The following is a 26,682-nucleotide window of genomic DNA, read 5'->3' on the forward strand; positions in this document are numbered from 1 at the left end:
ACATGTCTATGCAGCATCAACTTTCCTCACCAGACGACTATATGCACAATGGCAAACAACACTTAATAAATTTATAAGCACTTAATAAATTCCTGAGTGAGCACCTGGATGGCTCAGTCGGTTCAGTGTCCGACTTCGGCTCAGGTCATGATCTCATGGTTCGTGGGTTCGAGCCCCACGTCAGGCTCTGTGCTGACAGCTGGCAGCCTGGAGCCTGCTTCGGATTTTGTCTCCCTCTCTCTCTAACCCCTCCCCCACTCGTGCTGTCTGTCTGTCTCTCTCTCTCTCTCTCTCTCAAAAATAAACATTAAAAAAATATATTTTTAATAAAATGTTAATGATTCCTAAGAAAGCAGAAGACATTTAGAGACAAATAGTTCCTGTAAAAACCATAATGTACCCTGGTGAGCCTTCTAGTAATCTGTTTCCTTGGATATGTCACTCGATCGAAAATTCCATTTTATCGGCTATAAATTGGTATCGCACATAAATGGTTCGTCGCGAGGATGAAATGAGATTAAACGTGTCCAAGTGCTTTGTAAACAGTAGAGTTTTATACAAATATAGAGTTATGCACCTTCAAGCTATCACTCCAACAAAGACTTATTCAATTAAACATCTTTTGAAAAATTTCAACAATGTATAAATACATTCACAAAATAATCTGTTGGTTGAAAGACTCCAACAAAGTTTACAGAACCTGCAACAGAATTTATAGACTCCTACAACAGCTTGGAGATTGTTACATATATTGCCTTAAGAAATACCGTTAATACAAATGCATGATTTACAATATCCCCATTATAGCAAGAAAAAAAAAATAGATTCATAAGATAAAATGTCTTCTGGGCATTTATTATGCCAAGTATTTAAATGATTATTCTCACTATGACATAAGAATAATACTCTTTTAGTGATAAAAGAGAGATTTCATTAGGCCAAGGACCAACAAAGAGCCTACGGAAAGTGGCAAAGTAAAATCTGACTAACCCTTCCAAAAAATAAATAGAACAGCAGCAATCTCTAGGGGAGCCCCTAAACATAAACTAGGAAAATTCCATTTACATTAATTGGGCCCTAACTACACGACCTGTTACAAATGAAAGGAAACAAACTTTACGAACTAGTTAACCACTGGCCCGAATTTGGTTTTTACCTGCCTGTGAGTGCCTAAGATAAGAAGTTTCATCACAAAGTATGTATTAAGTTGTAAAGTTAACAATTATTTCTAACTTCTAAATAAGCCAAAGTGCTCACTCTCACCATGGAAGCCAAACTTTCTTCTGACGACGATCTACAAGACAAATATGTACACACCTAGAGTTCTGAGAGACGGGGAACATCTTCCATATTCTGTGGGTCAAAACGCAAAGGTCTCCATTCATATGCACGTAAAGACACTTTCATTAACTTGAGACATATGGACATCACCTATGTAAACCGGGAACCAGTTTGGACAGTGTCTCTGGCCACACCATACTTTCGAGCCCCAAACGCTAGAGAGACAGCAAAAAACTTAACGTGAAAACGACTTTTCCAATTTTTTAAAGCAAGAGATTAATAAACTGGAAAAACAAACCCAACGTTCCTCCTTGCAACATGTACTCAGTTCCAAAAGGTTCAGAGTCCAGAATCTCTCCAGCCATTCCCCCGCGTAACCGAATACATGAGCTTTCTCCCCCCTCTTCAGGAAGTCTGATCATCTCCAGTGTTCTGCAAGAGGGAAAAGAACCCCTTAATATCGAGAACAATTTTACTTAAAACACCAGACTTCAAAGCACTAGGAAAACAGCCCATCCTTGGAAGTGAAGCCAGTTGCTACACTGCCTTACCGTCCATGGCCCAATCATGTGAAAAATTATAGACATGGGGGCACCTGGGTGGCTCAGTGGGTTAAGCTTCTGACTTCGGCCTAGGTCATGATCTCACGGTCGGTGAGTTCGAGCCCCGCGTCGGGCTCTGTGCTGACAGGTCAGAGCTCGGAACCTGTTTCAAATTCGCTCTCTCTCCCTCTCTCTCTGCCCCTCCCCGGCTTGCACACATGTTTGTTAGGTATTCCATAAAAACGAGACACTACAAGAATTAGAAAGGACTGCATGAGTCACTGACCGCATCCAAATCAGCCTCACATCCAGAAAACACTTGCCTGTCTTAACAGCTGCTTTCCGAGATACGATGTGGCCATGTTGGTTAAATTCTTCCTGCTGCCCACTTTGCACCTGATGTAGCCGTACAGGTTGGCACCTTGCAGCACCACACCCATGATAACCACCGCCTGGGAAGGGAAAAATAATCAGCGGCTACTGGACTCACACTGACCGAACTTTCTCCGTGCCACACGTGGAACGAGGCGGACTGTCGCGGGAAAAAGAAGGAAAAAGGAAGCTCGCGGATGAGGCTTATGCCAATGAGACTCCTTCACTCGGCAGCACAGGCTTATCCAATACGAGCTGTGCACAAGGCACTTCGTCATCACCCCCCCCTCCCCCCCCCCAAAACAAATAATTCTGAAACACATATTCTAAATACCAGGCCCCAGGCCAGTCCCTGGGGATGCGGTGGAGGGACCATTCTCTCTAGTACTTTCTATGGGTCTGTGAATAAAGATATAAATAAATAAATAAATGAGAGTCAGAAGAGACTCAAATGTTATTCCTTTAAGAATTACGAAAGAATGAGGGGCACCTGGGTGGCTCAGTCAGTTGAGCGTCCGACTCTTGGTTTCAGCTCAGGTCATGATTTCATGGTTCGTGGGATCGAGCCCCATGTCAGGCTCTCTCCCTCTCTTTCTGCCTCCCCGGCTCACCCTCTCCCTCTCTCAACATAAATAAACTTAAAAAAAAAAAAGAGGGGCGCCTGGGTGGCGCAGTCGGTTAAGCGTCCGACTTCAGCCAGGTCACGATCTCGCGGTCCAGGAGTTCGAGCCCCGCGTCAGGCTCTGGGCTGATGGCTCAGAGCCTGGAGCCTGTTTCCGATTCTGTGTCTCCCTCTCTCTCTGCCCCTTCCCCGTTCATGCTCTGTCTCTCTCTGTCCCAAAAATAAATAAATTAAAAAAAAAAAAAGTTGAAAAAAAAAGAAAAAATAAATAAAAAATAAAAAAAAAAAAGAATTATGAAAAAATGGCCATGAGATAGGTCAAGTTCAATAAACCGAGAGCATGCAGAGGGGAATCTTGGCTCTCTGCTAAGGTGTGTGTGACAACTGGCTTCTGGGAGAGCAAAGCAGCACCCTGAGGCAACAATCCACAGATGTTTGCCTCCTGTGACAAGCGGGACGTGGTGGGGGGGCGGGGGGGCGCACTAGGAGGAGATATGCTTTGGCTGAGTTGTTTCTTCCTGGGGCCACATCCAGGAACCTATAGGTGACTCCACTGAGATCACTAAAAGAGAGTAAGAAACTCAAGCCTATTCTTTAAATATAATGGAAGAAAAGTTAATTAGGACAATGTGGGGAGGACCCATGGCTAACCACTCTAGAACAGGGGTTGGCCAAGTTTTTCTACAAAGGCCAGATAACAAAATATTTTAGGCCTTGCAGGCCATGTGATCTCTTTGGCACTCAACTGTGCCATTTTGGCCCCAAAGCAGCCACAGGCGACATGTAAACAAAGAGGCAAGGCTATGTTCCCATAAAAATTTATAAAAACAGGTGTTGGGCTGGATTTGGCTTACAGTCCATGGCTTGCCAACCCCTGCTCTGGAATAAACAACTCATCAACCCATCTGCTATTAAAAGGATTACCCGGGAAACGCTACATCTGTAAAAAACAACACGGCTAAACAGAGTATCTCTCTCCAATCCAGACTCACTCCCTTTAACCCTTAACAGGCTGTACAGCTGATTTTCAGGAGGTTAAAGGATTTGAATGTTTAATTAAGGAACAGGTTCATATTCCTAACAGTAGTGGAGTTATACTTGCTGTTTTAAACTTGTGTCTCAGGGAAATAAACACATTAGAATTAGACAAGGTTGCTGGTTACCTGAGTAAACATAGAACAATATTTTCATTTAAATACATCTCTCTCGACTCACGTTTCTGAAATGGGGGCCTGGGTAGCTCAGTCGACTTCAGCTCAGGTCGTGATCTCGCGGTTCATGAGTTCGAGCCCCGCATCGGGCTCTGTGCTGACAGCTCAGAGCCCGGAGCCTGCTTCGGACTCTGTGTCTCCCTCTCTCTCTGCCCCTCCCCTGCTCGCACTCTCTTTCTCCCTCTCGAAAATAAATAAACATTAAAAAAAAAAAAAAATTCTTTTTTAAATAAGTTAAAACAAGCGGATGTCTGGCTTAAGATGACATCATGAAGCCAGACTTCGAGATCTCTCTACCCCTAATATATAACAGGTTTATGAAATACATGGGTTTGGGGCACCTGGGTGGCTCGGTCATTGAGAGTCGGGACTCTTCACCTGGGGTCATGATCTCACGGTTCACGGGACTGAATTGCACTGACAATACGGAGCTTGCTTGGGAATCCCTCTCCCCCTCTCTCTTTGCCCCTCCCCCACTCATGCTCATGCTCGCTCGCTCTCCCTCTCTCTCTCAAAATAAACTTTAAAAAAATACATTTGTTTCAAAACGTAGGATTGAAAATAAAAGGCAAACAAGCTGGTACTAATAAACGTTGGAGAAAAAGGGCTTGTGGTCAGAGAGAGAGCCAGCTTGGTTTTGTCCCACCCAATTCTCAAAATCCCCAAAGAAGCTCCAAGGGAAATTTTCCAAGGGAAATTTCCCCACCCCAACAGCCTGGGGGCAGAAGTCCAGAGGACACAGACAGATAGCCCCGAGAAAAAAAATGCAGAAATAGTCACGACTCCCATGGAACCAGCACACAACACAGGCAAGAAATCCCAGCGGCCCGCCACGAGCTGCCTCTCTGGTGACGAGGAAGAGAAGAGAATGCACAGAAGGACCAGCAACCATCAAGTCCATGTTCCCGGGGGGGCAGGGGTAGGAAGAGGTTCCCGGAGAACCCGGGTGGTCGTAACCTAGGATCCCAAACCACCTTCCACAGAACCTTTCTCACCTGTTTTAGGGAAGTGGAAACGGTGTTAGACACAGACCGGGCTGACTCTCCCAGAGGGATGGGAAGGCCCCAGGGCCCCACAAACCACCTAAAGCAAGAGGGTAGCACCAGCAGGGAGCACACGCCCACCCAGGGAAAGGAACCCAACGACCTAAGAGAAGGCGAAGCCCAAGCAAGCCAACAAGGCAGCCAGAGGCCGGGCACGTCATCCTCACACCTACTCTCAGGCCCCGCCAAAGACTGTTCATGCTGTAGCTCAAAGCGGAGCCCAGAAATCTGACACCACAGGGGGGCGGTCAAGGAGAACTCAGCTACGCTAAGCCAAGGTCAAGACGAGGTCTGGACAGAGCTGCCTCTGTAAGCGAGCAAAACGGTGGTAGGGTGGGGAAGGGAGAGGCATCCATGTAAAACTGTTAAAAAAAAAAAAAAAAGAAAGAAAGAAAGAAAAATAGGAGGAAAAAGAAGAAGAAAGCAAGAAAGGAACAGACTACGTAAAAAACACAGGTGAAGAAACGATTCTGGGGGCACCTGGGTGGTTCCGTGAGTTAAGCAGCTGACTCTTTATCTTGGTTCAAGTCATGATGTCGCGGTTGGTGAGTTCGAGCCCCGCATCGGGCTCGCTGCTGATAGTGTGGAGCCCACGTCAGATCCTCTGTCCCCTCTCTCTCAAAAATAAATAAAGATAAAAAAAAAAGAAAAGAATAATGGAAAGACAGTAGAGGAGAACAGATAAAAATGACCCTACATAGAGGTAACTGGTCCCCCAGAATCAGAGAAGCCAAAAAATGGAACGTAAATAAATTTAAAGACTTGACAGAAGACAACCGTCCTGATTCAAAGCAAAACCTGTGCCTACATATCAGAGGAGCATACAGTTTCCAGAAAACTCAATGCAGAAAGATAAACACAAAGACCCTCTGGATATATTGTAAAACTTTGAGAATAAAAAAAAAAAAATTCTTCATCCAGGGAGAAAAATGATTCACTCACTTACATGGAGGTTAAGTAAACCTGACCTCAGATTTCTCTGCAATATTCAATATAAGAAAATGATAATGTAGGGGTGCCTGGGTGGTCAGCTGTTAAGCATCTGACTTCCGCTCAGGTTATGATCTCACAGCTCATGAGTTTGAGTCCTACATCGGGTGGGCACGAGTCCCCCTTCGGATGAGCACAAGCCCTGCTTCAGGTGAGTCCTGCTTCTCTCTCTCTCTCTCTCTCTCTCTCTCCCTCTCTCTCTCTCTCCCTCTCTCTCTCCCTCCCTCTCTCTCTCTCTCTCCTCCCACCCCTCAAAAGGAAAGGAGGAAAGGAGGAAAGGAGGAGAGGAAAGGGAAGGGGAGGGGAGGGGAGGGGAGGGGAGGGGAGGGGAGGGGAGGAGAGGAGAGGAGAGGAGAGGAGAGGAGAGGAGAGGAGAGGAGAGGAGAGGAGAGGAAAGGAAAGGAAAGGAAAGGAAAGGAAAGGAAAGGAAAGGAAAGGAAAGGAAAGGAAAGGAAAGGAAAGGAAAGATGATAACGTAACGTCTTCTAAAGGCTAAGAGAAAGAACCTGGGACCTAAGGATATTAACCCAGCCAAGTCATCGATGGCTTGAAGAATGAAGTCAACGGGCTCACATCCTCAAACACGACAGGGCAAAAGGAAAGTAACACCTGCAAGTTTTGGGGGGAAAAAAAAATACCCAGCCATGAAATTTAGCCAACCAGGGGGTAAAAGGAAAAACTGCAGTTAAAAGAACTGAATCAATGTATTTAAAAACAGATCAAAGACTGAACAACCGGTAAGAAAGGTTTCCAAGGGTGATTGTTAGGAACCTTGACAACAAAATGAATACAGCAGCAAACAAAACTCAGGCAATACAGGAAGGGAAGAAACCACAGGAGGCACAGAGGAGGGTTTATCTCATTTCCTTTCCAACAGACTCTCGAGGTCAAGACACAGGCTTAAGTACGATACTTAAAACAACTAAAGTTAAGTCTATAAGCCGCAGAAATCCAAAGGCGGAAGCAGGGAGGAGGGGGAGGAAGCAGGGGTGGTAAACTGCACCGTCCTTCATAGCAGGGAACGGGTACAGGTTTCCTAATCCATGAAAGAGCAGGTGAAACAAAGGTCTAAAGTAACAGAGAACTACTAGAAACGCCAAAAACACACCATAAACCTTCCAAATCCCAAAAAGACAAGTATGTATGTGCACACACAAAGAAAAAAGAACCGATGTAGCAAAACAGACGCAAGAAAATATTAAAAATATGAGGAAAAAACATAATTAAGGCCAAACTATACCGGGTATCGATAGATGTTAAGTGAGGGGCGCCTGGGTGGCTCACTCGGTTAAGCATCTGACTCTTCATTTCAGCTCAGGTCATGATCTCACGGTTTGTGGGTTCAAGCCCCGCATCAGGCCTGTGCTGACAGTGCAGAGCCTGCTTGGGACTCTCTCTCTCTCTTAAAATAAATAAACTTAAAAAAATCATTAAAAAAATACTGAGATAGGGGCGCCTGGGTGGCTCAGTCGGTTGAGCGGCCGACTTTGGCTCAGGTCATGATCTCGCGGTCTGTGAGTTCGAGCCCCGCGTCGGGCTCTGTGCTGACAGCTCAGAGCCTGGAGCCCGTTTCGGATTCTGTGTCTCCCTCTCTCTCTGCCCCTCCCCTGTTCATGCTCTGTCTCTCTCTGTCTCAAAAATAAATAAACGTTAAAAAAATTAAAAAAAAAAATACTGAGATAAACTCAACTATGAAAACAAGACTCACAGTTTAGATCAAGTGATAGGTTACATTTTCCAAAGATGGTACAACAATATCCCATATGCTTTTCTAGAACCTCTTGATCCCCCTCATCAAGCTATCAAGCTTAATTCCCATTCCACTGCAGTGGAGAAGTGGCAAAAGTGATGATGTCTGAGCCTTGATTGCTGCCACTGCCTGAACTGTGTCTCCCCCAAATTCTAATGTTGAAGTCCTAACCCAGTACCTCGGAATGTCACTGCATTTGGAGACATGGTTTTTAAAGAGCTGATTAAGGTAAAATGAAGTCACTGGGGAGTGGGGAGGGGGGGTACCCTCATCCGGTATGACCGGCGTCCTTGTAAAAAGAGGAGATTAGGACACAGACACGCAGAGGAAAGACCACATGGAAGAAACCAAGAAAAGACGGCCATCCACAAGCCAGGGAGGGAGGCCTCGGATAGAAGAAATCAACCCTGCCAACATCTCCTGGGTCTTCTAGCCTCCAGGACTGTGAGAAAATAAAGTTCTGTTGTTTAAGCCTCCCAGAATGCAGCACTCCATCGGGACAGCTGCAGCAAACTAACACAGCTGTAAAAGGCAATTCAGCTTCTGAACAGAACGCTCCCAGTTGGAGCTGTGACCCTCCAAGGAAGCAGTCTCACTGCCACGAAGCCACCATGCCGAGAGGAAACCCCAACTGGCCCTTCGGGAGCACAACGTGGAGAAGCCACCGGACCTCACAGAAAGGAGATGCCTTACCAGCCTCCAGCCACCCCAGCCACTGACTGCAACCACATGGAGCCCAGCCCACAGCCTCCCAGACAAGCTCTCTCCAACTTCCTGAACCAGAAACTGTGAGATCCCAAGATGCCTCTTGTTTTAAGATGTTACATTCTGGGAAGATTTACCATATAACCAATGGACAACGGGAACAAATGACCAACTGATATTTTCAGAGAGGATCACTCTGTTAGTTCCAAACTACGCTAAACGTGTTTGTCTGGAGTTTATTGAACATCCCCATCCAACAAGATAATAATGTGATAAATGGATGGTAACCTCTGTACCAGGCGGGTGAAGTCAAAATCCTGCTAGGCACTTGGGGAATTGGTGAAATGGGAACTTTGAGAGGCTCCTGCTCTCCGGTTCTCAGAGAACGGCAGAGTTGGGACACCGGACTTGGGAAATTGGCGATGAAGCAGTCTATTCAAGAGAGTGAGGTCCCCAACGTTAACACCGATGGCCGCACGCTGTGATCGTCCGTCAGACATCCTGATGAGTCACTCGGTACGTCTATGCTGACACTCACCAGCCACTTCACTCTGAAGGAGAACAGCGCACTGAAGGCAAATATCACCCACAGCACCGGACAGGCAATAAGTCCTAACCAAAAGATTCTCGATTCGGCCTCGGAAACAGTTTTACTCTCTTGAGCAGAATCCTAAAAAAAGAACGTGAGTTTAATAACCAATATTGTGGTATCTACCAGCAAAAAGCTTAACATTTTTAATGACAAACACCATAACCTAAAAGTCAAATAAATTAATACAAATGACCCAAGTCCCAAGTTAGAACCCCCCAAAGGACAGTTAGTGGACCCACCACGATTTAATCTTAAGAACTGGCTTAAATATGCTTTAATTCAAGAATTTGGTACCTTCAGGGCCGAGTAGACAGTCTGTCATGACCCAACACAGAAAACGTTGCTTGTGATGGACTTCTGTTCAATTCTCACTGTACCTAACACTGTTCATTCATAAGGAAGTTTGGAATCACACCTTAGGAGGTAAGGATCAAGGAAATCAAGGCTAGTCATCCTGGTCAGGGGTCCAGAGAAAGAAATGGAATCAAGGGATTCTGGGCAATGACCACAGTGTTTCAGCAATCCCCAGAAAGTTTAACTTTCTTGTTTGACTTGCCTCCACGGTGGATTTTATGATATAAGGAGTACGGGCTCACTAAGCACAACACTGCTTCCTTGCAAGTGGTACTTGTCGAGGTCCTTCCCAGCATCAGGCCAACAATGTAATTAGTAGCGTCTCCAAGAATTCTGTCCTCTGCCTCTCAAGCCGATTTCCAGGGGAACCTGAATGTTCACCGCAGATGAGCAGGCTAACCCAAAACAGGTCAGCGTCCCCTGGGGCTCCTGAAGGCAGAGGCTTAAAGGAGAGACGGCTCTGATCAATTCAGATTTTCTATCCACTTGTAATCCTTCTTTTTCTTGTTCCTGCGCACACGGGGCAGTGGACCATGGGAACGAGGACAGAACAAGCTATTGGAAACAGTTCTCTCCTAACAGGAAGAAATCCCCGGAGGTACCAGGCAAGGCAACACAACACAGTGGGTCCTCAGAGATGCTTTATCAGCAGCCCCTGACGGGCGGCTTAGCACACAGCACAAACTCCGACCCAACCTCCTGTCTCAGAGGCTTCTTTCCTGTACATGCCTTTCTTCCAATCTCAACTAGACAGAAAAACGCAGCTAAGTTTCGGGAGGCCGTCTGGTTTAGTGCTGACATGCCGAGCAATGTGGGGTAGCACTTCCAGTCCTGAATACTTTGGCCTTCAGTATGCAAGTGTAATCTACATGTAACTTACTGAATGACACTTTGAAAAATAAAAAGGGCAGCTTACCTTCCTGGACTCAAACACCCAATGGCTTTTTCCATCTTCGTCTATGTGATTCCACCAACGCAGACCAACCATGAGTCTACCTGTGACATTCTGAGAAAGAACATATACACACGCGTTTTTAAAAAGTGTCACTTAAAGGCCTACGAGACCACATCTCGGCATGAACACATCACCAACCAAAAAAATCGTGGGCTTTACCTCCACAATATCCAGTTAACAAAGACCACCACATACCAGGCCTGAACAAAACAATACAGGAAATTGGGGCGCCTGGGTGGCGCAGTCGGTTAAGCGTCCAACTTCAGCCAGGTCACGATCTCGCGGTCCGTGAGTTCGAGCCCCGCGTCAGGCTCTGGGCTGATGGCTCGGAGCCTGGAGCCTGTTTCCGATTCTGTGTCTCCCTCTCTCTCTGCCCCTCCCCCGTTCATGCTCTGTCTCTCTCTGTCCCAAAAATAAATAAAAAACGTTGAAAAAAAAAAAAATTTAAAAAAAAACAATACAGGAAATGCAATGGCAGGACCCGCAGGGGTAGAGGTGACAGGGTGGGCGTGTCCATAAACATTACCCTTCTCGGGGCGCCTGGGTGGCTCAGTCGGTTAAGCGTCCGACTTAGGCTCAGGTCATGGCCTCATGGTTGGTGAGTTCGAGCCCCGCATCAGGCTCTGTGCTGACAGCTCAGAGCCTGGAACCTGCTTTGAATTCTGTGTCTCCTCTCTCTCTGCCCCTCCCCCACTCATGCTCTGTCTGTCTCCGTCAAAAATAAATAAACATTAAAAAAAAATTTTTTTTAAAAGAATAAAGACATTCTTGGGGTGCCTAGGTGGCTCATTTAAGGGTCCGACTTTGGCTCAGGTCATAATCTCGCAGTTTGTGAGTTTGAGCCCGTCGGATTCTGTGCTGACAGCTCAGAGCCTGGAACCTGCTTCGGATTCTGTGTCTCCCTCTCTCTCTGCCCCTCCCCCGCTCATGCTTTGGCTCTCAAAAATAAGCATTAAAAAAAAAAAAAATTACCCTTCTCTTTTTTGTCATGAACTTGTGCCCTTTGTCTAATTCCCTAATGTGTTCCTAAGCCCCGTGCTCTTTAGTTACTGAGACTACCTTTTCCCTACATATCCTGACTGCAGCTCCATATAACTGTGCGTCTCTAAAAATGGTGGTTCTGGACTGAAGGTTTGTGCCCCGCCCCCGCCAAACCCATACGTTCAAACTCTTGCCCCACCCCCACGTGACGGCATTAGGAGGTCGGGCCTTTGTGGGCGATCAGGCTGCGATGAGGTCATAGGATGGAGCGTTCGCGAATGGGATCAGCACCCTTTTAAGAGTCAGGAGAGTGTACTTCCTCTCTCTGCTCTGCCATGTGTAGATAAAATGAGAAAGTGGCAGTCCAGAACCCAGAAGAAGGCCCTCACCAGAAGCTGACCATCCTGACAACCTGACCTTGGACTTCCAGCCCCTAGAATCGGAAAAAGAAGTTCCTACTGTTTATAAGCCACCCAGTCTATGGTATGGTTATAGCAGCCCACGTTGACTGAGTAAAGACAGAGGTTACAGGCACTACTCCTCATTCAGCGCCTCAAACGTCCCAAGCTCTTTTCCTCTTACTAATGTAACAAACTACGACCAATGACTTTGATAGCTTTCTCAAGGTTTATTTACGCCACTGACGTTTACTGAGCACCTACTATGAGGTACTATCCCAGCTGCAAGTGTCATGGGGAAGAGAGGCAGTCAACCAGCACACGAAATGTGCCACCACCACCACCCGCGGGAAGGGAAGGGCGAGGGAGAGGCGGTGGGGGAGGAGTGTAGGTTGCCGTAACAGTCAAACAGAAATCTGATCTAGTCTGGGAGTCAGAAATGGCCTCCCTTGAGGAATCAACATTGGGAATAAAATTTAAAGGATAAGTAGGAATCCCTAATGCAGGAGAATATTTTTTAAGGTTTATTTATTGACTGTGAGAGACGGACAGAGGCAGCAAGTGGGGGGGAGGGGGGAGGGGCAGAGAGAGAGGGAGAGAGAGACCCCCAAGCAGGCTCCGCACTGTCAGCGCACAGCCGAACCGGGGACTTGAACCCACACAACCAGATCATGACGTGAGCAGAGACCGAGAGTCAGATGCTCACCGACTGAGCCGCCCAGGCACCCCAATGCAGAAGATGTTTAATCTGGGGTGTCCACTAACAGATTCAGGGGTTCTGTGAAATTTGGGGGAGGAAAAAGTTGTATCTTTATTTTCACTAACTTCTGAAGTTTAGTTTATCTTTAAATTATGAGTGCAGACAACAAACCATGGTAGGAGCAGCAGTACCTGTGACTTGGACCAATAAAAAAAACCTGCAGACACCACAGTATAGCTTTTATGCTTGCCACTGCTTTGAAAGTAACTAGACATTCCAAAAGAAGCGTGTATTGTAAAATCAGAAATCTGCCTTTTTAACGTTTCCATTATATTTCAATGTACGTGACCTCCTCTGAAATCTTATGTATTTTCCCTCACGTACTGAAAAGCGTTCACAGGGGCGCCTGGTTGGCTCACTCCATGGAGCGTGTGACTCTTGATTTCAGGGTTGTGAGTTCGAGCCCCACACTGGGTGTAGAGATTACGTAAATGAATAAATAAATACATAAAAATAAATAAATAAATGAGCTCACAACTTCATGAGACTGTGAAAGGGGTCCATGGCACAAAAAGGTTAGGAATCCGGGTGTTAAGGTGATTCGGGAATGAGAGCAACATTCTAGAAAGATCAGTAGCCCAGAGCCCTTGGGAAAAAAGTAAAATCAATCGATTTATGGGACCTGAGGTGATTGACTGGAAATGGAGTAGGAATAAGGCAACTCATATGCGTCTGGTTCGCTCAAGTTAAAAAGCAGTGATCTGCGGGGCGCCTGGGAGGCTCAGTTGGTTGAGTGACCACCTCTTGGGTTTCAGCTCAGGTCATGATCTCAGTTCTTGAGTTGGAGCCCTGCGTCAGGCTGTCTGCTGTCAGCACGGAGACCACTTCAGATCCTCTGCCCTCCTCTATCTCTGCCCCTTCCCCACTTGCACTCTCTCTCTCCCAAAAATAAGTAAACATTAAAAAAACAAAAAACAAAAAAAAACCAGTGATTTGAAGGCTGCCTTGGGTGTCGCAGTTAAGCGTCCGACTCTTGATTTTGGTTCAGGTTGTGATCTCACGGTTCGTGACACTGAGCCCCACATTGGGCTCTGCACTGACGGTGCAGAGCCTGCTTGGGATTCTCTCTCTCCCTCTCTCTCTCTCTCTCTCTCTGCCCCTCCCCCGCTCATGCTCACTCACTTTCCCTCTCAAAATAAATTTTAAAAACTTTTTTTAAATGTTTAAAAAAGAAAAGAAGAGCCTTCAGACCAAAATTCACATTGTAGAAATGCTAACACTGAAAGACTAAGGAAAGAGGAGAGCTGCCCCTGAAGACAGAGGACAGTCGGGGGCCTCTTTTATTGGCGATTTTCAAACAACGCCTCTTGGAATATTTTCAAACTCTTTTCCCATTATCCTGTTCTTTTCTGCTTTGACCATTAGATTATTTTCCTAATTTCTCTCTGGCTTATTGTTTTGGACGCTTCTGGGCCTCTAACGATAAAAGCCTTCTGCCTATGTTTTTCCTCCGAGTTCAGCAACAGACACGTTCTGAAAGCTTCAGTGTAGATGATCGTTGTCATTAGGGTATAAATAATCTGTATTCACAGTCTTTATCTCCTGTTTAAAGCCAAGGTATCTCAGCAGGTTGGCATTTACTTGTAATTCTGATTTGGAAAACCATTCTCTTTAATGAATTCTTAGCTTTATTGTACCGGGCTAGAAAACAGAGCTGCTCTGGGGCATTTATCTGGGTTTTCTTCACTGTGACGCTGAACCAACTTCTGTGAACGTTCCACGGGGACTGAACAGGAAGAGGTCCCCTGTATGTACAAAGTTCCACGGTGTTGCTCGTAAGCTCAACTGCCATTTCGTTTAGATCTTTCAGACCTTCTTTTGTGTCGCTGTGATCCAGCAGAGACAGTACTTTGACTCCTGTCGCGACGTTTTGTGCTTCTTCCCCTAATGCTTCTAATAGTTCTTCCCTGCGCCCGGTTTGAAGGGATGCCATTCCGTGATTGGTCCTCACTGGCATTCATAAGAGGCCCTTTCTTATTCCCTTGAGTGCTGTCTTACTCTCTATTTTCTCTGGTAAGATTATAATGCCAGGTTTCTTCTGGTTTAAATTGGTCGGATATTATCTTTGCCTTTTACTTCTTCTACTGTTGCCATTTTAGTTAGATCTTTCGGCTGGGCTCTTGATGTGTGACCCAATCTTCAAACTGTTTTCTTCACAAAGAGGGGCTCCTGGGGGGCTCAGTCAGTTGAGCGTCCGACTTCGGCTCAGGTCATGATCTTACAGTCTGTGAGTTTAAGCCCCGCGTCGGGCTCTGGGCCGATGGCTCAGAGCCCGGAGCCTGTTTCAGATTCTGTGTCTCCCTCTCTCTCCGACCCTCCCCCGTTCATGCTCTGTCTCTCTCTGTCTCAAAAATAAATAAACGTTAAAAAAAAAATTTTTTAAAAAAAAGAGTTTAATCAAATTACATTTACTGTTAAAATTAATTTGCTTTATATCTCAGTGGTTTGGGCATCTGTGAAAGTAATTCTGCCACAGATAAAAGAGTGACATTTTTTAAGTCCTTGCTTAAAAAAAAAAAAGAAGAAGAAGAAAAACAAAATCTTTATCAGAAAATACACTTTTTGGCACTGGGTTTTTAAAACGCTAAACCCAGAAGGATTTAATTATAAGAATTTGGATATGACCAGGAAGAACTGACCGAAGGCTGTTGTTCTATCAGGCTAAACAGACATTACATGAACAACAAAAAGAAACATGCCTCAAAACAAAATTGTGACCAGGATACAGTAAACAGTGCAGAGTGTAAAGCAACAGAAGAAATTCAAAGAAATACAAGCCAAAGACAGTAAAAAAAAAAAAAAAAAAAAAAAAAAAAAAAGCCTAAATAAAAGAGACCTTTATGGGGACGCCTGGGTAGCTCAGTTGGTTCAGCCTCTGACTCGATTTCAGCTCAGAGATCCTCTCTCTCCCTCTCTCTCTGCCCCTCCGCAACTGGAGTGCACTCCTTCTGTCTCTCTCAAAATTAATAAAGAAACTTTAAAAAGAAAAAGAGAGACCTTTATAATCCCCATTCTCAGCATTTTGTGGCCTATGGAAGCTGGCGACCACCGAGCCAGCCATTTCTGGTGGGAGAACTGAAAGGTCTAAAAAAATGGGTGGGTTGGTGGCTGGGAATAGACTTGTAACATCTTACTGGTCTCTGAACCAATACACACGTCTCGGAAATTCCAAAATTAGCATTTTTTTTTTTTTTTTAAACCTTTGACTTTTTTTCCCCCACCATTTGACTATGAAAATTTCCAAACACACAGCAAAGTCAAATTTTATAGTGAGCACCCAAATGCCTACCACTAGAGTCTGTATTTAATATTTTACTACAGTTACCTTATCACGCGTCCATCTATCTAGGTGTCTATCTGTCTATCCACCCATCCCTCTACTTACAGTTGCCTTTGAGTTTAAAACCATTTCTTTCTTACTCCCTCTTATCCCTTCTAGCAGGGTTTCTCGACCTCTGCACTACTGACAACTGGGGTCAGAAAATTTTTCGTTGCAGGGGGCTATCCTGTGCACCTTAGGACCTTAGCAGCATCCACGGCCTCTACCCACTGGATGTCAGCAAAACACCTCCCCCAACCCCAGCTGTGACGACCAAAACCGTCTTCGGACATGGCCAGTCGTCCTCTGGGGAACAAAACTGGTCCTGGTGGAGAAACACCGCCCTGGGACACGCATAGGGGCCTTTGCGAATGGCGGGCACGCTCCTCAAGAATGGGTGCATGCCCTCTCCTGGGCTCTTATCTAGATATCGCACACAGCACGCCCTGAAGCAAGACAAGTGATATGAATTAGAAACAGTATACAGGACCTGTGGCTGCGATCACATTTTGCTTCTCTGTTTAATTTTAAAGCTGATGGAGGCTGACATAAGGCACAGATGAATCAGTAGTAGTGTAATAACCTACATGTGATCTGATGATAGACCTTAACACACGGGACGCCTGCGGCGACAGAAAGATATAAATGAAGACAAATCCAAGATGCTAAGGGTCATTCTCCCCCCACGGTTCATACATCGTTCAGTCTCATCACATCAAATACAACGTTAAAATGAGAAAACAATCAGACCTACCTTGACTGCCCAAAAGTCACACGACAACAACAAGATAATTGTCACCATACAGGCAATAAAGCTGCTGCTGAACAACTCACAGAGCAGATAGACGACGATGGCACTGACTCGAAAGAACAAATGGAAAAATGACGCCACCGGGTGTCTGGAAATCAAAACACAGTGAAAGAAAGGCAATTACGCTTCAGCACAGGGGCTGCGGACACAGATGAACGACGCCTTCTGCCACAGCATCCACCAGCCAGGGTTTGGTCAAAACAAGAGACGATTCTGAGGAAAGAGCAAATGGCCTCCTCTATTTTTACATTAAGTCCCATTATCTGACCGGGCCCTGCTGCCACAGAAAATACCGTGTGCAAACAGGACTTGAACTTTCACAAAATATATGAGCCACTCTGCCAAGCTTGGAGAATTCAGGAAACTATACTCTCAGGATTAAAAACTATTTTCTCTGGGCGCCTGGGTGGCGCAGTCGGTTAAGCGTCCGACTTCAGCCAGGTCACGATCTCGCGGTCCGTGAGTTCGAGCCCCGCGTCAGGCTCTGGGCTGATGGCTCGGAGCCTGGAGCCTGTTTCCCATTCTGTGTCTCCCTCTCTCTCTGCCCCTCCCCCGTTCATGCTCTGTCTCTCTCTGTCCCAAAAAAAAAAATAAATAAATAAAAAAAACATTGAAAAAAAAAATTTTTTAAAAAAATAAAAAATAAATAAAAAATAAATAAAAACTATTTTCTCCTTATGGGGCGGGGCGCCTGGGTGGCTCAGGCGGTTGAGCGTCCGACTTCGGCTCGGGTCATGATCTCACAGTTCGTGGGTTCGAGCCCCGCGCCGGGCTCCATGCTGACGGCTCGGAGCCTGGAGCCTGCTTCGGATTCTGTGTCTCCCTCTCTCTCTCTCTGCCCCTCCCCTGATCGTGCTCTGTCTTTCTCTGCCTCTCAAAAATAAATAAACGTTAAAAAAAGTTTAAGAAGATGGGGCGCCTGGGTGGCTCAGTCTGTTGGGCATCCAACTTAGGCTCAGGTCATGATCTCATGGCTCATGAGTTTGAGCCCTGCGTCAGGCTCTGTGCTGACAGCTCGGAGCCTGGAGCCTGCTTCGGATTCTGTGTCTCCCTTTCTCTCTGCCCCTCCCCGGCTGGCGCTCGCTCGTGCTCTCTCTCTCTCTCACAAAAATAAACATTAAAAAAAAAATTTTTTTTAATTAAAAAAGAAATTACTGTCACATAAAAAACTAATTCCAGGGTGCCTGGCTGGCAGAGTCAGTAGACCACGCGACTCTTGACTTCGGGGTCCCGAGTTCGAGCCCCATGCTGGGCACAGAAATTAAGTTAGAAATTAAAATAAATAAAAATAAAACAGAACTCCTAGGCCTTCAGAAATCACTTCTGGCTTTAAGGCAAAGTAGCTCTCAGGCAGACTTTTGGTTTTAACAGCTTTATTGAGGTATAATCCACATACCCCGCAATTCGTCTATTTAAAATGGAGGCCCCGACAGTTGTTTGGTATATTCACAGAACCGCGCGCTCACCTTTGGAGCTTTCTCATTACCCCAAAACAAACTCGGCACCCACGGGCAGTCCCTCCTCATCGGCCCCAACCCCACCCCTCTCTCCAGCCACAGACAACCGCTAACGTACAATGGTCTCTACAGATTTGCCTATTCTGGGCATTTCGTATAAATGAGAGCATACGAGTGGTCTTTTGTGACTGCCGTCTCTCACTCAGCATCATCTTCTCAAAGGTCAGGTGGGAGTCAACCGCAGTAAGCCAATCTCTTGACAGGGACCTGAATCTGGAATCGAGGTCTGTTTGGCTTGACGTGTTCGTGTTATCGACAAAAGATCCGATTCTGAAATCTGCACAATCAATCCGAATGCAACACGCACGGGGTCTAAAGAAACGATGCACTCTTGATAAACAATTGGTAGAAGTAAACACACGAGGGTTCACAAAATCGGCTTCGCAGACGTGAAGACGCGGCACTGAGTAAACTCCACGGGCCAGTTAACTCCCACAGCAAATCTGAACTGCCGTCTGTGCCCCAGACCAAAGCTCAAACCGCCAGGCGGCCGCTGCGCACAAGTTCGTGGCAACCGCTCTGCCTTGAATGCCATCCGCCGGCACCCGTCGACACACAGAACCCAACTCCGACGACTCACCCTCTTACCTGATTTTGGATTTTTTTGGTCTGTTAGCGGTCTCCTCTTCCGCATCAAACAGGGAGACATCCTCGGTGTCATCATTACTGTCCTAGCAGGAAAATTAAATATCCGTGAAGCAAGAGGAAACTCAGTACTTGCGTGTCTCCTACATAGAAGGCACCACGCCAAAATGGAAAGCAGAAGACAGACACGGTCCCGGACATCGGGAATTCACAACCTAGCGAAAGGGCACCCCCGTCAGCTGGCATCGAGCCATCGCTACCCCGCTGCTGAGCCCTGGGACAAACCATGGGGGGCCAATAACGCTCCTGTAAACTTCCCACGGCTGCTGCGCTCAGCGGCTCCGTCACCAGCAGGGACTCCCGGGGACAAACTCCATGCTTTTGGCTCCTTCACGAAATCATCTGCCTGCACCCCTGTTTCCCCGACCCCTTCTCACTAGTCTCTGTTTATCCAACGTGAAACCAGCCATGGGGCTCGGAATCTCTTCCTTTCCTGCCTCCTCCATCAATTTCCCCTTTATTTACACTCTCTTGTATCTTAGGTCTTCCTCTGGGACCTCTCCGGTCAGCATATGAACTTCTTCAGGGGTCATTTGTTGCTGGAAAGAGGTTTCAAAAACCCTGAGCCGGGCCCTCCCCTTCTGTCTTCCGCCCTCGACGCACAGCCTTTCTCCCTCTCTCGGCCTCGGGCCTCGGACCCTCAGGGTGGCTCACACCTCGACCCGCTGCGGCCTCAGCCCAGCCTCAGCCGCAACCACGACGAACCTGCTCTCACCCCTTGCCTGGCGCCAGCCACCCACCACCCACCTGCCTTCACCTCCTCCCTGCAGGACTCCAGCCCCTCATCACCCACAGGGCAATCTTCCTCACAGGACAGTCACAGCGGGTCCTTCCCCTCGCAAATTGTTCTCAGCGGTGCTCCTCCGGGTAGAAGGTAAGACTCACCTCCTCCACCCATCCCCTCCTTCCCTTCCGACGCTCCCTCCCACTGGGCAGCGCAGCGATTCAGTTCTACCACTACGTGTTCTCAGAAAACACCAGGGGCTCCCATCTGCCTGCCTTTCACATCTTTTCTCCACCCAGAAAGCTCTTCCCTTCTCCATCCCCTACACAGCAAGCCCTCAGGCAACACCAAATCCACCTGGGAAATTTCAGCTACAATACCCAAAGAGCTGAGAAACTTGCCCTGAAATCCCCAGGCTTCCCATTTCCAATCCCCGCCTGCCCGACAATCTTACTACAGCTCTCCAAGGACCACCTCCATCTAGACACTAAGCTCCTGGGGGCAAGGACTGTCACTGCGTTGTAATAAGTCCCGGTGTACCGCATAGCACCCGGCCAGGCGGCACAATATTCCTTGAAGGCGGGAGCGGATGAACAAAGGAGGCAACTGCAGACTGTGATCGGAGCCAGGAGAAACAGGAGTGCAAATGGGAGCACAGAGGAGGAAGCGAATCTTTCCTACCAAAGGGCTCCGGAGGAGAGCTTAGGTGCTGGGTGCCGACAGAGCAAGGCCTCCTGCTCACTCCAGTCCCTTGACTAGGTATATTTTCAAAGGCAGAGAGTGGAAACGCACAAAGTCTAGGTAGGGGTCCACGGAGTAAGAGAACAGTGAGAGAAGCAGAATGGGGGCTAAGGTTTTAAGAGGAAAATAGACTCAGATCTGAGACCAGTGGTTCTCAACCTTGGCTCACAGGTTGAAACTGCCTTGGGTACAAGACAGAAAGACACAAAGAAAGGCAGACAGAAAGATGGAAGGAAGGAAGGAAGGAAGGAAGGAAGGAAGGAAGGAAGGAAGGAAGGAAGGAAAGGGAAAAGAAGAGAAGAGAAAAGAAGAGAAAAGAGAAGAGAAAAGAAAAAAGAAAAGAGAAAAGGAAAGAAAAGGAAAGGAAAAGAAAAGGAAAGGAAAGGAAAAGAAAAGGAAAGGAAAGGAAAGGAAAGGAAAGGAAAGGAAAGGAAAGAAAAGAAAAGAAAAGAAAAGAAAAGAAAAGAAAAGAAAAGAAAAGAAAAAAGAAAAAGAAAAGGAGAAAGAAACCCTGATACCTGATCCCCACCCCAAGGTGGTCTGGGGTGTGGTCTGGGCATCCGGATTTTTTTAAAGCCCCTCAGATGACAATAATGTACAGCCAAGACTGAGATCCACAGTATGATGCTAGGGTCTGAAAAGCCGACACTTCTCCTTGATCCCAACAATCCAATCTATATCCAGCAGATGGGGTGACCTCTCATACATATCATCTCCCTACTTTGACTTCATAAAAATGGACTACCCATCAGAACCATCACCACCCGGCCCCGCCCACCTCTAAGACCTTATCTCGGGCCGCACCCTCTTCTTGAACTGTGGTGGACTGATAATGCCTCCTCTCAGTCCTGCCAGACTTCCTGGTGCTAATGCTTGGAATCTGTAAATATGTAACTTTTGAGCAAACAGATTTTTGCAAACAGATTTCTGAATTAAGGAGTTTGAGAGGGGAAGAGTATCCTGATGCCTCCTTAGCCCTTGACTCGTTTTTGACTTCTGACCTGGAACTATAAGATAAACTTCTATTAAGACACTAAGTTTGGGGTGCCTGGGTGGCTCAGTCGGTTCAGCTTCGAACCTTGGCTCAGGTCATGATCTCCCGGTCAGTGAGTTCGAGCCCCACATCGGGTTCTGTGCTGACAACTCAGAGCCTGGAGCCTACTTCCGATTCTGTGTCTCCCTCTCTCTCTGCCTCTTGCCTGCTTACATTCTGTCTCTCCCCAAATAAATAAATAAACATTTAAAAATTTAAAAAAGAAAAAGAGTTTGGTTTTGGACCTTTAACCTGAAGATGCTGATACTAAGACTTTTTTAAAAAATTGAGAAGGGGAACCACTAGCGTCCTCTAAAATGTTCCGATTTGGGTGTTAAATGAAAATTCTGGCCACTGTATGGAGAAGCTGGGAGAAGGAGGGGAAAGACAAAGGCACAAGGCTGTGAAGCTTTGTGCCAAGAAGCAGTGGCTTGGGCTACGGAGGAGGCAGTGGAGGTGGCGAAAAACATCCAGATTCCAAATACGTTTTAGAGTGGAAATGACAGGATTTGCTGACGGGCTGAACATGGGGGTAAGAGAAAAGGGGTTAAGGAAGATTCCAAAGTTTTTGTCCTGAGCAGCTAAAAATGAAAGCACCAAAGACAGACGCTTGGGCACTCCCAATATTTAGGGGTCAGAAAGATGAGAAAGAGTAAGCAGTGGGGGCTGGAGAGGATGTGCTAAGGCCTAGGAGCTGAACCAGGGGGGTGGTGTCCGGGAAGTCAGGGGAAGAAAGTGCTTCCAGGAGGAGGGTCAGATCAACCGTATCAAACGCTGCTCACAAGGAGGATGAAAACCACAGAGACTACTGTATTTCTTTCTTTCTTTCTTTTTTTTTTTTTTTTAATGTTTCTTTTTTGAGAGAGTGCAAATGGGGTAGGAGCGGAGAGAGAGGGAGACACAGAACCCAAAGCAGGCTCCGGGCTCTGAGCTGTCAGCACAGAGCCCGATGCGTGGCTCCAACTCACGAGCCGTGAGGTCATGACCAGAGCCGAAGTCGGATTCTTAACCCACTTAGTGGCCCCAAGACCACTGTATTTCTAATCAGTGACCTCACTAAGAGCAGTTTCAGGATGGCAGACGGAAGAGGGAGAAAACCAGACTAGAATGGACACAAGAGACAACAGAAAAAGTAAGAGACAAGTACAAATAAATCTTAAGGAACTAAGAATGGGGTGATACCTCAATGGGCGTTTAGAGTGAAGTTTTTATTTTTTAAGGCAGGAGAAATTAAAGCATGTTTATATGTCAACTTAAGCTTTGGTGGCTCCTGGGTGGCTCAGCCGGTTGGGCCTCCGACTCTTGATTTCGGCCCAGGTCACGATATCAAGGTTCACAGGATCAAGCCCCCCTTCAGGGCTCTGCGCCGACCGCACAGAGCCTGCTTGGGATTCTCTCTCCCTCTCTGCCCTTTCCCCAGCTTGCACCCGCGCTCGCTCTCAAAATAAATAAATTTAAAAAACAAAAAAACAGGGGCGCCTGGGTGGCGCAGTCGGTTAAGCGTCCGACTTCAGCCAGGTCACGATCTCGCGGTCCGTGGGTTCGAGCCCCGCGTCGGGCTCTGGGCTGATGGCTCGGAGCCTGGAGCCTGTTTCCGATTCTGTGTCTCCCTCTCTCTCTGCCCCTCCCCCGTTCATGCTCTGTCTCTCTCTGTCCCAAAAATAAAAAAAAAAAAAAAACAAAAAAAAAAACAAAAAAACAAGCTTTTAAAAACGGAAAGAAAACAGTGATGATGGAGAAAAGCAAAGAGAGAGTTGCTGGAGCACCACCTTCCAGCAGGCCAGAGGCACGGAAACCAGTGCACGAGTAGGCAGGATGGCCTAAGGATGGAGAACGAATAGGAAAAGAAAGGCAGAGTATGTGGGAGATCCCGGGCAAAGAAGCATATGGCAGGTGGTGTGAAATTCTCTTCTGATGGCTTCCAGTTTCTTGGTGGACGCGGAGGGAAGGAAGGAAGGAAGGCTGAAGGTCTGAGGAAAGAGAAACCACAGTAGTGGCCCAGGGGGGTGGGAGAGGGAGGAGCCTGTGGGAACGTGGGGACGAGTGCCTGGCAGCCTTAAGGGCCCGCTTGAGGTTCATGGTCACAAACTGGACTTGGGAACGGTCCGTATGGCTGTGTTTTTCTCCAGCTTCCTTCAGCCTGGGTGCAGATTCAGAAAGCAGACTCGAACCATCACTGGATCTTGTCTACTCAAGCAACCTCCTTAGAGCAGTCTTTACGGACCATAAATTCTAAGGCTGCCCTATTCCCAGATACTTGCTATATACGTCACTTTGTCTTTGCTGGCATCACCTGGAAACATCCTCATATGTAACTAGTTAGGTCTCCCCACCCCAACCCATCGACAAGCCCCCACCCCCCAGCACCCTACAACTCACACATTTCAGGGTAAGAAATGTGTGCCGTTCACAGCCCTATCCTAGGGCCTAGAACGGTGCCTGGGCCATAATAATCCCTCAATGGGGAGAAAAAAAAAAAAAAAAAGCTATGGATACTCAAGTGAAAGTGCAAGATAAACAGCAAAAAGTTTTGTTTTGTTTTGTTTAACCTAGGAAGAGATTATTCTTCTTCCTCATCTCTGGTCTAGACCTGCAAACTGTAATTAACTCTAAGGGCACAGCCGTGACCATCGAAGTGATCAACAATCACCATTAGTGTTACTTCGGCAACAAGCACTTGACTGCAAGGAAGGGCCTGGCGGTGTCTCCTACTCCTGCAGGATCGCACTGCACCCCCTCAAGTCCCCGAATGGTTGGGGAAAGCCAGACCACCCGCAACTTCACACCGAGGGCGTTTCCTCAGCACGGCACCGGCACCCGTGCGATCCGGCGCCCCCCCCTCTGCTGGCAATGCGCTTCTGCACACCCCGCAGCCGTCCCTCCGAGGCTCAGCCGGGGCACCCCCACCCCCCACCGAGGCCTCGGGGCCCCAGCCACGCTCCCTCCGGCTCCCCAACCCCGGGGCTCGGTCAGCCAGCGGGGGCGCGGGCACAACGGCCCCGGGACGCCAGACTCGCGCCCCCCCTGGGACCCAGCAAGCCCGGCGCCCAGCCACACCCACCCTCACGACGCGCCCGCGGCCCCTCACCTGCTGCAACATGACGGCCCTGCGCCAGGCCCACTTCCGGGAGCCACGTCAGCGCGGCCACTGACGCGACCAGGTCCCCACAGGAGGGGAGGAGCAAAGCACAAGCTCAGCCCGTCCCCGCTTCCGCTTCCAGGTGCTTTGCGGGAGGAGGAACTGAGGAGGCGTGGCTTCCGGGGCGGGACGAGCGTGTGGGCGCGGCGCCCGGGGGCGGGGCGGTCTCGGGGCGGGACGCGAGGCGGGGCGAGAGGTCCGGGGGCGGGGCGAGTGCGGGGGACGGTGCGTCGGGGGCGGGGCATGGAGGGAGAGGCGAGCGTGTGGGCGGGGCGTCGGGGGCGCGGCAAATGTCTGGGACGCTATTTAGAAGGAACAGGGCGGGGGACTCGAGTTTTATTGTGGGAGGAAAATCGACGCCTGGAAACAATAAGGAATAAAGCGGGTGAGAGCGTGTGGCTTCTCCGGGTACTAGCTATCCAATAACCTCTGTATACGTCTTTCCTCAGTTTTGTAAAGTGAGGATGATGATGGTATCCGAACAGGGTTAAGTGTGCTTAGTAAATAGTAAGTGTAATTCTTCATACTGTTTTAAGTTTAATCTCCGGTGATGTCATTTTGCTCCGTGAAGGATCTGAAATTCAGAGACTTTCACATCATCTTTGAAACTGTGACTGTAACAGTGTGATTATAAGAATATCCTATCTGCCTGACCTACATCAGCGTGCTACTGGAACACTCATAGAATAATGTGTATTAGCACATTTCCTTCATCCAGGGGATCCTTTACGTTGAAATCACAATTTTTACATGGCTATTTGCCGGTGCTACTTTAAACTTAATATCCTAGGGGCGCCTGGGTTAAGCGTCCGACTTCCGTTCAGGTTATGAACTAGTTCGTGATGCCAGCCCGGAGTCAGGCTCTGTGCTCACAGCCCAGAACCTGGAGCCTTCTTTGGATTCTGTGTCTCCCTCTCTCTCTCTTCCTCCCCCACTCACACTCTGTCTCTCTTTCTCAAAGATAAATGAAGATTAAAAAAAAAAGTTTTTAATCAGAGACAGAATGCGAGTGGGTTAAAGGCAGAGAGAGGGGGAGACACAGAATCCGAAGCAGGCTCCAGGCTGCACGCGATCAGCTCAGATCCCGACGGGGGACTAGAACTCAGCAGCTGCAAGATCATGACCCTAGCCGAAGTCAGATGCTTAATGGACTGAGCCACCCAGGGCCCCCCCCCCCAAAAAAAAAACTTTTTTATTAAAGAAATAAACTTAAGGGGCGCCTGGGTGGCGCAGTCGGTTAAGCGTCCGACTTCAGCCAGGTCACGATCTCGCGGTCCGTGAGTTCGAGCCCCGCGTCAGGCTCTGGGCTGATGGCTCGGAGCCTGGAGCCTGTTTCCGATTCTGTGTCTCCCTCTCTCTCTGCCCCTCCCCCGTTCATGCTCTGTCTCTCTCTGTCCCAAAAATAAATAAAAAACGTTGAAAAAAAATTTAAAAAAAAAAAAGAAATAAACTTAATATCCTAACAATGAAAAAGAATAAATTCTTAAAGGAGAGAAACCTTGGCAAAGAATTACGGTCCCGCACTTGGAGGTGAAAAGCGAAGGCCCTGAAGAGGTGGCCTGTGCCTCTAGCCTGCCCATGCCATGTGTTTGGCGCCCCATCCAGTGCGTGGGTTGTGGAGTTTTGTGTTGTTTTTGGTTTGCATTCTACTTGAATTCATTACCACCTGTATAGGAAAGTCTCAGTTCAGTCTCTCTGCTGTGCAGGGAAAAGCCCACTTCTTCCCTACTGTACTTCTCTGCTGTCTGTCTCTTTTACTCTTCACATAAAACACTTCACTTCTGGTCACCAGATGTGTGGGAGTTCCTTCCCCACACCAAGCAGTTCTCAGTGACAGCAGCTGGGTGTCCTACAATTCAATTCAATTCTGACATTTTAAAGAGATAGAGCCAGATCCCACAGGTTATGGGCTCAGTCCCAGAAGACTCTCGTGCGTGCCAGCTCTCCCTCTCTCTTTTTGTCTCTCACATACACTCATTCTTCACATGCCCAGTTTATCACTGCGCTCCTGACCAACTGGCTATAGATTTGAGGTTCCGATGACCCTCCCTCTTGAGTTCAAGTAATTTGCTAGAGGAGTTCACAGAACTCGAGGAAACACTTACATGTGCCAGCTTATTAAAAGATACAGATGAACAACTGGACAAAGAGACACATATGGGCAAGGCCTGGGAGGGTCCATGGAGTTGGGGTGCAT

The 26,682-nt window shown here is 47.6% G+C and overlaps 1 protein-coding gene across 1 annotated transcript; it reads right to left on the minus strand.

Moving 5' to 3' along the window:
• Positions 1 to 532: 532 nt before the first annotated feature.
• TVP23C (trans-golgi network vesicle protein 23 homolog C) lies at positions 533 to 24,572 on the minus strand. Its single transcript, XM_058705622.1, has 7 exons — positions 24,435 to 24,572; positions 18,792 to 18,874; positions 16,630 to 16,774; positions 10,379 to 10,468; positions 9,055 to 9,186; positions 2,147 to 2,275; positions 533 to 1,713 (listed from the first exon to the last, which is right to left on the minus strand). The coding sequence occupies exons 1-7, from the start codon at positions 24,444 to 24,446 to the stop codon at positions 1,687 to 1,689; spliced, it is 618 nt and encodes a 205-aa protein (XP_058561605.1). The 5' UTR covers positions 24,447 to 24,572; the 3' UTR covers positions 533 to 1,686.
• Positions 24,573 to 26,682: the final 2,110 nt, after the last annotated feature.

This window comes from Neofelis nebulosa, chromosome 16, assembly GCF_028018385.1.
Source record: "Neofelis nebulosa isolate mNeoNeb1 chromosome 16, mNeoNeb1.pri, whole genome shotgun sequence".
Classification (NCBI taxonomy): domain Eukaryota; kingdom Metazoa; phylum Chordata; class Mammalia; order Carnivora; family Felidae; genus Neofelis; species Neofelis nebulosa.

Excerpts from the sequence above, each read along its gene's own strand:
- TVP23C (XM_058705622.1), bottom strand. Across the intron at positions 10,469-16,629 it reads GTGACTTTTGGGCAGTCAAG|AATGTCACAGGTAGACTCAT; the intron begins GTAGGTCTGATT and ends GTTCTTTCTCAG. Across the intron at positions 2,276-9,054 it reads CCTTCAGAGTGAAGTGGCTG|GCGGTGGTTATCATGGGTGT; the intron begins GTGAGTGTCAGC and ends TTCCCTTCCCAG.